General features: G+C 45.6%; 1 protein-coding gene across 2 annotated transcripts in view; it reads left to right on the top strand.

Moving 5' to 3' along the window:
• The window catches only part of LOC130291504 (uncharacterized), a 39,304-nt gene extending 26,367 nt beyond the window's left edge, over positions 1 to 12,937 (top strand). Inside the window, exons 3-4 of one of the 2 annotated variants that reach the window (XM_056540273.1) lie at positions 9,312 to 9,699; positions 10,401 to 12,937. In XM_056540273.1, the coding sequence (XP_056396248.1) occupies positions 9,312 to 9,699; positions 10,401 to 10,492 (480 nt within the window). In that variant the 3' untranslated portion in view covers positions 10,493 to 12,937. Of the gene's footprint in view, positions 1 to 9,311 lie in introns of both variants that reach the window. The other variant, XM_056540272.1, reaches the window with a different exon arrangement.
• The last annotated feature ends 603 nt before the right edge of the window (positions 12,938 to 13,540 follow it).

Here is a 13,540-nt window from a genome sequence, read left to right as displayed (position 1 = left end):
GAGCATTTCTTGGTGGATTGCCCTATCCGTCCTCCACGCCTGGGAAACGCACGCACCCAGCTCACGTGGGTGTGGCGTCTCTTGGTTCCAAGTCTGCTCCTCCACGTCTCACGGTACCCGTGCGGATTTCTTCTTCAGCCAACTCCTCCCTCTCAGCCGTGGCCTGCTTGGACTCCGGTGCCTCTGGAAATTTTATTTTGGAGTCGTTTGTTAATAAATTCAGCATCCCGGTGACCCGTCTCCTCAAGCCGCTCTACATTTCCGCGGTCAACGGAGCCAGATTGGACTGCACCGTGCGTTACCGCACAGAGCCCCTCCTCATGTCTATTGGACCCCACCTTGAGAGGATTGAGTTCTTCATTCTCCCCAACTGTACCTCTGAGGTCCTCCTCGGTCTGCCTTGGCTCCGGCTTCATTCCCCCACCATTGATTGGACCACCGGGGAGATCAGGAACTGGGACTCTGCCTGCCACAGGAAGTGCCTCTCCCCCCCTCCCAGTCCCGTCAGGCAAGCCTCTGTGCCTCCCCATGGCCCCCGTCCTGGTGTCACACTGCCCCGTGCCAGGCCTCGCCCTCTGCCCTCCCTCCCCATTCCCACTCCTGCTGTACTGCCTTCCGTTGAGGAAACCCTCCATTCTTTCCCGGTGTCCTCATCCCAGGGGAGGCAGTTACCGGACAAAGAGAAGGGGAGACCTAAGGGGGGGGGGTACTGTTACGCCTAGCGCTCCGGGTCCCCGCTCCTCCCCGGAGCGCTCACGGCGTCTTTCTCCCTGCAGCGCCCCGGTCAGTCCCGCTGACCGGGAGCGCTGCACTGTCTTGGCCGTTGGGGATGCGATTCGCACAGCGGGACGCGCCCGCTCGCGAATCGCATCCCAGGTCACTTATCCGTCCCGGTCCCCGGCTGTCATGTGCTGGCGCGCGCGGCTCCGCTCTCTAGGGCGCGCGCGCGCCAGCTCTCTGAGACTTAAAGGGCCAGTGCACCAATGATTGGTGCCTGGCCCAATTAGCTTAATTGGCTTCCACCTGCTCCCTGGCTATATCTGATCTCCTCCCATGCACTCCCTTGCCGGATCTTGTTGCCTTGTGCCTGTGAAAGCGTTTAGTGTGTCCAAAGCCTGTGTACCTGAACTTCTGCTACCCATCCTGACTACGAACCTTGCCGCCTGCCCCCGACCTTCTGCTACGTCTGACCTTGCCTCTGCCTAGTCCTTCTGTCCCACGCCTTCTCAGCAGTCAGCGAGGTAGAGCCGTTGCTAGTGGATACGACCTGGTTGCTACTGCCGCAGCAAGACCATCCCGCTTTGCGGCGGGCTCTGGTGAAAACCAGTAGCCTCTTAGAACCGGTCCACTAGCACGGTCCACGCCAATCCCTCGCTGACACAGAGGATCCACTACCTGGAAGCCGAATCGTGACAGTAAGTTAATATGGTAAGGATCAGAAGGTTATTAGAAGGGACCACTAATGTATAAGACAATAGAAGACCCAATATTTCCCCTATTTTTCCTTTCCCTGTTTCCTATGTTGTACTAGATTATAATGTTGGTCTTTTGTATTTTATATGATTATAAAACTATCCACTTGGATTCCTCATCCTGAGATACTAATCTTCCTAATACCATATAGGTTGATATCTTTGGGAACACGATTTCTGAGTAAAAAGTAGTGTTGAGCACGAATATTCGTAATGCGAATTTTTATCACAAATATCGGCACTTTGTAATTTCATGAATATTTAGAATATAGTGCTATATATTTGTAATGACAAATATTAGTTGTTTTTTCACATGCAAATTGATATGCAAATTTTCCATGCGAATCTTCGCATGGAAAAAAAAGTGAACGAACATAGCGAAAATGCGAATTTTGTGAACATAGGATGAATAATCGTAAATATATTTGCAAAATATCGCGAATTCGAATATGACCCCTGCCGCTCATCACTAGTAAAAAGCAGAGTAAATCCTACAGAACTTCTGGAAGAGACAGTGGGAGTCCTGGTTATCTCGCCCACACACAGAGATTGACATATTTCCCTGTATCAGTGCCTATGTGGTGTCCCGGTATGGAACACATTACACTGCCTGTCCTGTCTGGTAGATGTCGTGCCAGGTGTCCGTTCTGGCCCAAATCTCCAGGGAGGGGAATGCTTTGTGAGGTTGTATTGATTGTGGTTTGATTTATGTTATTTATGCCTTTTGTATAATTAATTTATGTTCATTATGCCTATGTACCAATAATGTATAATTATTTGGACTGCTGTACCTTTAAGAGGGACCTGCAGAGGAGTCATGTGATCAGCTGTGGCCAATAGGGATCTACTGCCCTGGGTTTAGTGACCTGTCTAAGCAGGGAGGAGTCCAGTTGAGTGTGTGTAGAGGAGAGAAGTCAGTTAGTGGAGTGCTGTACAGAGTGAGGCGAGGAGTTGCGGAGTCTAAGTTCTGCGGGGGAGCAACAACACTACCACTACAGGCGTTCCACCATCTAGGAAAAAGTCTAAGTCCTAAGTTGGGGAGAGAAGAAGCAAACGTGCCGACAGGGACCCCCGTAGCACAAGTCAGGAATCAGAGTAGAAAGCCTTAGGCAGCTCCAGTCCAAAAAATCTAAAGTCCAAGCCTGGTGGTAGGCTAATTCCTTTGATGCACTGTAGTGAATCTCAAGTCAGTGTCAGTTGTCTCAAGTCTAACAACCAAAGTCTCCAGTAATTAAGTTCAGTCAAGTCATGTTACATAAAAGTAGTGTATACTACAAGTTCCTGTGTGCCCGGCCATTTCACTACTGACTATCTCAGCATCTCTCTGTCCTACCCTGCTTGGGAAAGACTGTATTGCTATGGCTATAACATCTGCCTGCGACTTTTTCCAGTAAACTCCTCAGTGGTTTTCCATAACCTCGCATCTGATGTCTTTATTGCCCAGCACCTGGCCCAGAAGAACTGCTTCAACTTGGAGCATGGTAAGTTACGCTGCCCTGGCATCACAAGTGATTGTCTGTCTGTCGCTGCACCCCAACACTTACATTACATCATGCCACCTTAGCCCACCACACCTGCGCATGCAGAAAAGATTGTATTGGTATGTTATCTGAGCACCCATAGAAATTGTTGAACTCCATTCCAGAAGCATGAAGGCCTGGAGATTGTTACCCACATTTTCATCTCTTATATGATCTTTTAGAAGAGCAAAGTGACCCAAGAGCAAGGGTTTTATGGGTTGTTATATGCAGTGTATATGGAGTGTAAAGGAATTGTAACCATGTAAGTGTTTGTGCAACAAAGTTATAGGCTGTCCGGATATGCTAAGAGTTGTAGTTCTGCAACAGCTGGAGGCACCCTTGTTTGGAAGCACTGGTTTAGGACTGGTTTAGGTGTCGAAAGATTATAAATGGAGGACAGATATAAAGGAAAGCCTGAGACTTCTCTTCTTTTTACATCTATTCTTGGCTTTTGCTAAAAGAACTGTATCAATAAAAACCTGTAAGCGCACCTTTTCACAATCAGAAGACCAAGGCTGTTTAATATGAATCCGCATCCTTACACAATTTTAAGAGTGATAAAATATAACTTGATTTTTTGCTGTCTCAATTTCATGGTTCCTAAAAACTACTCATACGACACATGACAGAAATACATTTTCCACGGTCAGCATCAAAGAGTGCCGGGAAGTTTATCTGGTGAGTATCGACCATGGTAAGAAGCATGTGTTCTGCGGGTCTCACTGAACAGCTGCTTTATTACAGGGATAGCAGCTGAAGTGTAACACAACCTCTCCTGTAAGACATCATTCATAGAAGAATTAACAATGTAGATCAGACTGAACTGATAAGTAACAAAATAGGAAGCTTGACGTCTTCATAGATACAGATCACATCCACACAGGCAATGCAGATACGATAAACCACCGGAAAACTTGACCCACGTGCAGAATAACACTGTTATAGAGACCATTGGATCCTATGAAAGATGTTCCTTAATAATGAGAACATCAGTTGTTTATAAAAATTTAGGTAAATCAAAAGTTATCTACCAAAATTTATGTACAAAAAATAAAGTAGGCTGATATAGGGAAAGTAGGTGTTATGGCTAGACTGTCGCCAGGTTACCTTCTACCATCTGTACTACAGAATATACACAATACCAATTAGTCTTGAGCTGGACGTCTAGGTCATTCTAGACAGACTGGGGCTGCCGGTAAGGGTAAATTGTCTAGAAAGTACAGCCTTTTGACCTCCTTGACCTATGTTAAGATTTTGAATGCCATGTCCCCTCAAAGAGAATCAGTCACTACGAAAATGCTATCTAACCTATCAACTTCATGTTATAAAGCCGGACGAGCTGAGCAATTTGATATGTAGAGAGAGAGAGAGAGAGATAGGAGATAGTGGAGTGCAGCACGCCTTAAACTAAAAGAAATTTGTCGGTGCAAGCAGCCAAACGGACCGCGGTCACTGATCCCCAAATGTAGGTAAAAAACAAAGCGGTTGCAGCACTCAAATCAAGGGAAAAAAAGATGGGTAGCTTTATTCCATCAAAAAATACAGATGCAATGTTTCGGCTGCCTGTGCTGCCTTTTTCAAGCATGCTTGGTCCCAGTACAGATCCCTGAGGTCCCCACTGGTAACAAGACCTTGCTCTGAATATTTTCCATTGACTACAACCCTCTGTTGTCTGTCACTCAGCCACTGCCTAATACACTCAACAATATGGGAGTCCAAGCTCAATGACTGCAGTTTATTGATAAGTCTTCTATGTGGGACAGTGTCTGAAGCCTAAAAACTAAAATCTAGATATGCAATGTCTACTGCCCCTCCGCCATCTATTATTTTAGTCACCAAATCAAAAAAATCAATAAGATTTGTTTGACATGATCTCCCTGAAGTAAACCCATGTTGTTTTTCATCTTTCAATCCATGGGATTTTAGATGTTCCACAATCCTATTCTTTAGTATCCATTAATTTCCCCACTATTGATGTCAGACTTACTGGCCTATAGTTGCTTGATTCCTCCCTACTACCTTTCTTGTGAATGGACACAACATTTGCTAATTTCCAATCTTCCGGGACGGCTCTTATTACAAGTGATTTGTTAATTTAAAATATAGATCAATCTGCTTAGGTCCTCCTGCTCTATTACATGATGTCAGTAGATCAGACTACATGTACAATGTGACAGATTCCCAAACAAAAACACATGTCTAAAGAACTTCATATTCTTCTATCAGCAAACATCTGGCTGCTGCATTTTGGCAGCAAATCAAGAACACTTATAAAACACCTTGTAAAACGATCCAAATCTGTGCAAATCCAGATACTGTCTCAACATTAAACCCCATTTTTATATTAAGCTTCAGAAAGCCCCTGTGATCAGTTGTTATCACCAGGGACAGCTCTCACTGTCATCATGTGCAGTTTTATATAGCGGCCATTCAAATGTAGGCCTCTACATTTAATACATGGATTGGCCAAGTCCACTGGCGTTAATAGAGGCAGGTCCCAAGCCAGTCCCCTCCATGACATGGAGGCCTGTCCCTAGTGAAAAGCTCAAAGCTCCATGGCAGCCTGTCCCTTAAAAAAAAAAGTTCAACACTGAAATGTCACTGAGCATAAAAAAGAAACAAGAGGGGGGTATTACTGAAGAGAAAAGCCAGCACCACTGTGGATAAGATCTTCTGTCTTCCCTGTTATAAATCTATTAAAATCACATATAATGCAGTATGCAGAACACTCACAGACTGCAGCATAGCCAGGATCAATGAGGCCTGGAACTACTCATGTCATGTTCAGTCTTTTAAGAAATAAAAAAAAAAGGCGCTTCTGGTGTATTATCATTAGGATGGAAAAAAAATAAAGAAATTCTAATTTCCAACATGCTTCCCCATTGTGACTGCACTTACTTACAGAAGTTGGTCGAGCAAATAGCAAAATAAATGAACAGAATCTGGCAGATTTTCAATGGGATTCTGCTGCACTGTGCACACATCGGAATTTCCTCGTCTGAAACGGGTTCATTGTCTCTGTGGATTCTGCTCGGAAATGTATTGCTGTGTATCGAGACATTTCCAATCGGTCCTAGCGCCTACATGCAAATCTGCAGAATGTACACCTGTGTTTTCCGGGCGGATATTTCGCACATTTTCCTGGCAGCTGGGGGCCCCTCTGTTTGACAGGCAGTGCAGGGCCTGGAGCTGGACCTTCAAAAGCTCCAATGATGATTTGCCGGGTGGTCAAGATCTCCAGCACGACGCACCTCCATGTTCAACGAACTGCATGTTGGACACCTCGGTTTAGTACAAAGGGCAATAATGCTAATTTAAATGCTCTATACTTATAAGACACAGTCCATTATACATAAAATGCAATAGTCCAAATAACAAATGGGCAGAAGGATTTTAATGAAAGTCCCATACCCGAAGGATTGTACCAATCTTGACACTTTTTAGAAAAGCCATCGTCTTCTATTTCATGGGAAATACAAATACATACCAAGACATACATATGAACATACATTCTTCTTTCGCACTCCTTACAATATTGTTACTTTTATATTTTCATAGTCAGGTAACCATTAACCAGCCTTCCCTTAGTCTGGTATGTCGTATGCTATTACCGCTATCACATAAAAAAGCAGAACATCTCATGACAGTAAAACCTTTAGAAGAAGTTATTCTCTTTGATTTACAGACATATCAGTTCTGTATTTCTCAATGGAAAAGGGAAGAAGGGAAAACAATAATTGATTCTTCAAATAATAACACATTACGCTAATGAAACATAACATATTAAAGATTAACTCTAAACTGTATTTTATGGAACTGGCCACCCTGCCGGTCAGCTGTGTGGCAAAGTTGTGGCTCCGGCACATACCTATTGTATAGAACATTAGCAGTTGGCTCAGTTCATTATGTAATGATGGTGCCAGGGCTTTTGCCCTGTTTATTGTGTGTATGCCAGAGTCGCGGTACCGCTGAACCTCACCGTGGGTGAGGGGATGCTACGGCACCCTGCAATCAGGGGCGAACTGACCGGCCAGTCCGATTGGACGTTGTCCGAGGGCCCTGCCAGGTTAAGGGCCTGCTGCCGCTGCTACTGAGGACCGGGACACTCATCCCGAATCCCCAGCAGACAGCGCAGCCTTCTCCTGTATGTGCGGTACACGCACATACAGCAAAACGCGTCTCCTCTGTTTGAGCCGCATCTGCAGCTTAACACAGAGGAGACGTGACCTCCCCCCCATGCAACACGCAGTACAGGTGCCGATGATGTCACTCATCGGCACCTGTACTGTGGAGAAGAGAAGACGCGGGCTCCTGCTGCTGAGGAGATCGCTGAGTGGGACATCAGGTGAACATAACATAGTAACATAATAAAATAGTAACATAGTTAATGAGGTTGAAAAAAGACCAGAGTCCATCAAGTTCAACCTATATCCCTAATGAGTCCCTACTGAGTTGAGTTGATCCAGAGGAAGGCAAAAAACCCTCATACTAGAGCATTATTATTTTTTTCTAACCATTCAAGGGGTGGGGGGCTTAACTGCTGCCTATACCTATGGGGGGGGGGGGATTAACTGCTGCCTACTATACCTATGGGGAAAGGGGGGAATAACTGCTGCCTACCATACCTATGGTGAAAGGGAGGGGGGTTAACTTCTGCCTATACCTGTGGGGAAAGGGGGGGGATTAACTGCTGTGCTACCTATACCAATGGGGAAAGGGGGGGGGGTAACTGCTGCCTATACCTATGGGGAAAGCGGGGGTTAACTGCTGCCTATACCTATGGGGAAAGGGGGTGGGTTAACTGCTGCCTATACCTATGGAGGGAAAGGGGGGTTAACTGCTGTCTATACCTATGGAGGGAAAGGTGGGGTTAACTGCTGCCTATACCTATGGGGAAAGGGGGAGGTTAACTGCTGCCTACTATACCTATGGGGAAAGGGGGGGGGATTAACTGAAGCCTATACCTATGGGGAAAGTGGGGGGGGGGGAATTAACTTCTGCCTATACCTATGGGGATAGGGGGGTTAGCTGCTGCCTATACCTATGGGGAAAGGGGGGGGGGGGTTACTCTGCTGCCTATACCTATAGGGAACGAGGGGGGGGGGGTTACCTAACTTTATACCTGGATGCATAGCTGCCCAACTACCTAGCTAGCCCCCTACCTACCTACCTGGCTAGTCACCTACCTACATATCTGGCTTTCTGTTCTACCTACCTTGTTACCTATTTACCTGGCTACTTACCTACCTGCCCTTTTACTGTGCAGGACACCAAGGAGGGAATTATTACAGTTTATAGGCCTATAGATGGGCAGATTTTGTAGAGGAGGGGAGGACACTGAAAAAATGTAGAGTCTGATATGTTTGTCCTGCAGATGTCAAGAGATCCACATAGCGGTCTGATCTGGACAGAAATACGTAATTGTAAGTCCCAAAATGTAACTGTAATCACTTTTATGGTATACACATCCTGTGTACAGCTGATATCTACCGCCATATGGTTCTGTATATAATCACTTATATAGTATACAGATCCTGTATAGTAAACTGGTCTGCATATAGTTGTTTTATTCAGTACAGTATGGCAGTATTATCCAGTTATTGTGTGGTGGTATATATTTACTCCATGTATACCAGTTTTATTGGTCATGGAAATTTACCTACGTTAAAGCATACCTGTCAGATCCAACAACATTTTTTTTTTATATATCACTCAGTACCTAATCTATGTACATAATTTTTTTGTGTCTAGCACCTTTATTTATTTATTTTATTACACTTTTAATTTAACTCACTAGTCTGAAGTCCTCTCAATGGTCTCACTGTGCAGGGGGCCCTTGCCTTTTTTTGGTCCGGGGGCCCATGTGTTGCCAGTGTTGTCAGTCTGCCCCTGCCTACAATCACATATTGATGGCCTACAGATAGGTCCCCCAATATAAAGTGCCCGGAAAACCTTATTAATATACTTCTATTATGTGAATTTCTTCATTGATTGTATTGTGAACTAGTTGGTATATGTAGATATATGTAGATACACAAGATCCTGGGCACCAAGGCTCTTGTGTATCTCCTGTTTTATGCAGTTGTTTTATTAGTAGTATGTATCATTATCTGCATCTTTTATCAAATATTTTATCTATAGTCTATAGCAGTGGTCTTCAACCTGCGGACCTCCAGATGTTTCAAAACTACAACTCCCAGCATGCCCGGACAGCCAAGGAAGGGATGCGTACCTTGTATGGCATAATGATAAATGTCTGTTTAACTGCATCAGCGATTGGTGGGAATATGTTAAAGTCGAGCTTCGTTGTTTCTTTCAGGCAAAAGGCAGACAACAGGCGTGTGAGAAGTGGGACTTCAGGAGACTGCAGCGCAAGCTGATGTCACTGCAAGACCTGCTCCAGTGCAGCTGGAACGTCAAGGAGGGGCTGGAGGAGACCAAAAAGAGCTTGAAAAGGCACTTTGAGGAGGAATCCAAGCGAATTGTCTTTCATTCCAAGGTGGAGGACCTGGAAAAGGGTGAGAAGTGTAACTCTTTCTTTTTCAGGAAGCTCCATGCTGGCCACACACCCCTGACTGAGCTACGAGATGAGACCAAACACATGAGGAGGGGCAAGGAGGAAGTGATGGGGGTCGTCTCAGACTTCTACAGCAACCTCTACGCCCCAAAGTCATCCGACCCCGAAGCCGCCGAGAGGTTCCTGTCAGGTATCACTAACATTGTTGATCCCGCAGGTGCAGTGGCTATGTACGATCCCTTGACGGTGGGGGAGCTGCTCTCTGCAACTAAATCCTTTAAGCTCGGCAGGACCCCAGGCAGTGACAGTCTCCCGGCCGAGCTCTATGTAGCGCTGGGTGACCTGATCTGTCCGGACCTGTGTACGAGGAGATGGTGGAGGGGGGCAGAATGCCGCCGTCATTGAGGGAAGGGATAATCACGATCTTGTATAAGCGGAAGAGGGAGAGATGTGACCTGAAAAATTGGCCTCCCATCTCTCTCCTGAACGTGGACTACAAGATCCTCGCCAAGGTGCTGGCCAACAGGCTGAAATCTGTCATCGGGCAGATCGTCCATCCGGACCAGACCTGCGGCATTCCTGGTCGCAGGATCGCCGACAGCCTTGCCCTTGTGTGAGACACGGTCTATTACATCCAGGACCGTCAAGCCCGCGGTGCCCTGGTTAGTTTGGATCAGAAGAAGGTGTTTGACCGTGTCTCCCACACTTTCATGGGCAGGGCTTTGTGCAGGCTGGGTCTGGGGAAGATGTTTTGCTCTTTTGTTAACGTCATATATTTTGATATTTGCAGCACTGTGTTGGTGAACGGCTGGAAGACTGACCCTTTTCCTGTTCTTTCAGGGGTTAGACAAGGCTGCCCTCTTTCACCTCTTCTTTTTGTTTGTGTTATAGAGCTCTTCACTGAGTCTATCTGGCAGAATGGAGAGATCAGAGGGATCACCGCACCAGGCCCAGATCACTACGAGGTCAAGTGCTCCCTCTAGATGGACGGCGTGACCGTCTCCTGCGATGACCAGCGTTTGGTGACTGCACTCATCCAGACCTGCAAGGACTTCGGCAAAGCTTCGGGGGCAAAGTCAACTGTGGGAAGTTGGAAGCTATGCTCTTCGGGAAATGGCACCTGGCTTCTTCCGCCCCCTTCCTCTTTACTGTTAAACCAGACTTCATTCAAATCTTGGGAATCTGGTTCGGGAAGGAAGGAGTGGCCCTTAAGTCTTGGCAAGATGGACTAGCAAAGATGAATTCTAAAATTGGACTGTGGAGCTCCAGAAATCTCTCTTTGGAGGGCAAAACACTGGTCCTGCGGAGTGAAGTTTTGCCTGTGCTCCAATATACCGCACAGGCCTGGCCTCCCCATGCCACCATTTGCAAGGCCATCACCTTGTTTCGCTTCATCTTGGGCAAAATGGACAGAGTCAAGAGGACTGTGATGTATAAGCTGCTCCGTAAAGGTGGGAAGGGAGTGCCCGATATCCCCACTCTGCTGATGGCCTCCTTTGTATGTGTCAGCGTGCAGCAAACTCTTGTTGAAAAGACTGGCTCAGTGGGCAGGTCCATGTCCCGCTTGTTTCTCATGCCCCTCTGGAGACAGCTCGGCTGGGACAAGTGGGACAGCTCCATCCCTTACAACTGGAACACTCCCTGTTTCTATGGGGATTTTTGAGGGAGCACCATCTGGAGGAACTGAAAACTGACCTATGAAAGCCAAAGACAATCTACAAGCTCATCCGAGCTAAGGACTAGTTGGAGCTCGTTCCGGGGCTCCCCGCGGCCACGGCAGAGACAATTTGGACTAATGTGGCTTCAAAGCGGCTTACCAATGGACAAAAGGACTTGTCATGGATGGCCATTAAGGGAGGATTGTCTCTCAGGTCGTTCATGCATGCCTGCGACCTGTGAAGAACCAGGTACTGCCGCCGGTGCCTCTTTGTGGAGGAAACATCTATGCATGTGTTTTGGCAGTGTCCCTTTTGCGCAGGGTCTGTTGGATGCCCTGGAACACGAACTCAGAGACTCTGTACCCAGGAACTGCTTATCGTACCATTCAGTGCTTTACGGTCTGTTCCCTGGGACCCATGACATGGGGGCCATCCAGGAGGCCTGGCGCCTTATGAACTGTTTTAAGGACGCAGTGTGGCTTGCCAGGATCCGCCTCGTGATCAACAGGGAGAATATGCCCATCCGGGACTGCCGCAGGTTCATCAGGAGCCTGCTTAGAGACTATTCCATCTTGGACAGCCCGGCCGTCGATGAAGAAGAAGAGTGAAGACTCCCCTCCTTCCCCCATGTCCCCCTGAAGATATAGCCCAGTAGTTTGGCCCCGTGATTCGACCTCCCCCTACCCCCACATAGTCGCCCACTCCCCCACACCCCCAGCCCCGCCCCATAGCTCATGCCCGTATCCCGATCACAGATTGCATTGTTTGTATTTTCGATTTCTTGTGCTTTTCTCTTACAGGACTGAGCGGAGTGTTAGAGTAGCATGATGTACGATGTATAGCTTAGGGAACCTTTGCTGTGTATCGTACTGTCATGCTTTGTGTGATTGTAATTTATTGTATGACTTGTACTGACTGAACGAACAACCATGCTCTTTCAATAACTATTGATTTCATGAACGCTCCTTAGGCTCCAAAAATAGAGCTATACATCAAATAGTCGCACATACAGTAACATTTCTATACTTACCCATACAAGAATATTGTCCGAAATCATAAAGGGCATCATGATTGTAACAAGTAATAGACTAACCGGTCACATTAGTGATGAGCGGCATAGGCCATATTCGAATTTGAAATATTCCGCAAATATATAGACGCATATTCGTATATTTGCCTTCTTTGAACCACAAGCAGGAAGCAGGAAGGGATCATCATTGTCATGTGTACTGTGAAAAATAAAAAAACGAATATTCGTCATAATGAATATAATTTGCTATATTCTAAATATTCACGAAGTTCCAATAAAAATTCGCTATTCGAATATTCGCGCTCAACACTAGTCACATAACCACATCACTCATTTAAACACACTGCACTTACATTGGGCCAAAGAAACCTGTTTCTTAATGGAGAGCTGTCTGCAGAAGCAGCGGCCTTGCCTGGATAATGCATGATCCTATTGACCATCTCCCCTCCTGGGTATATCCTGGAAGTCGACAATCCAGATAATATGCCAGCTGTGGTGACTGACGTTTCCTGGAACAATAAAATATGGCCGTGACATAAATCAATAGGTAAAATACAACCCTGAAGCAGTGGAGGCCTGAGACATGTCTAACTGAGGAGTATATCATTGAATCATAGCAAAGGGCCATATGACAGGCTGCAAAATACAATATGTTTCTAATAGATTCCAATGAATTAGAATTTATGTGTGATAGATAATACTTTTTTTTAAGATACAAAAAAAGAGCTGACAACATAAAATAGTAAAGTCATTTCTGTTGAATTATTATGTTTCCGTCATTTTGTACTGTATTATACTATGGGAATTATTTTGAATATGGTGAAGCTCCCAGGAAAGAAAGAGCCTGGCCAAGCTGAATTTATTTTCACATATTGTATACATTGTATATACGTTTTTAATACGCCTCATTGCACTTTGTTGCTTTTCTTTTTTCTCTTTTTTTGGCATTGCCATTGGCATTATTCTCAACTGTCTTGTCCCTTCAAGCTGGAATGCACGTCCGTAACTTGATGGACTGTCTATAAGGGACCTAATTAGAGGTTGGAATCTTGGTCTTGGCTAAAACCAGCGATATGGAAAAGTATATCCCCCCCACCCAGCTGTCAGCTATTGTTGTACTATGTTACAAAAACAGAATTTTACATTATGAATGTCAACATTGTGATTCCCTAATGCAAGCGGCTACTATGGCTGTCTAATATTGTAGTCTTGATAACACAGGGGTATCCTTAGCTGCCACCGATCCTGTCTGATAAACTTGCCCTTAAACATTACTTGCCACTAAACTAAACTTTTAATTTATTGTTATATGTAATTATAAGGCACTTTTCTATTTACTTGCT

Source organism: Hyla sarda, chromosome 9 (genome assembly GCF_029499605.1).
Source record: "Hyla sarda isolate aHylSar1 chromosome 9, aHylSar1.hap1, whole genome shotgun sequence".
Lineage (NCBI taxonomy): Eukaryota > Metazoa > Chordata > Amphibia > Anura > Hylidae > Hyla > Hyla sarda.
This window is presented reverse-complemented; position numbering and strand designations above follow the sequence as displayed.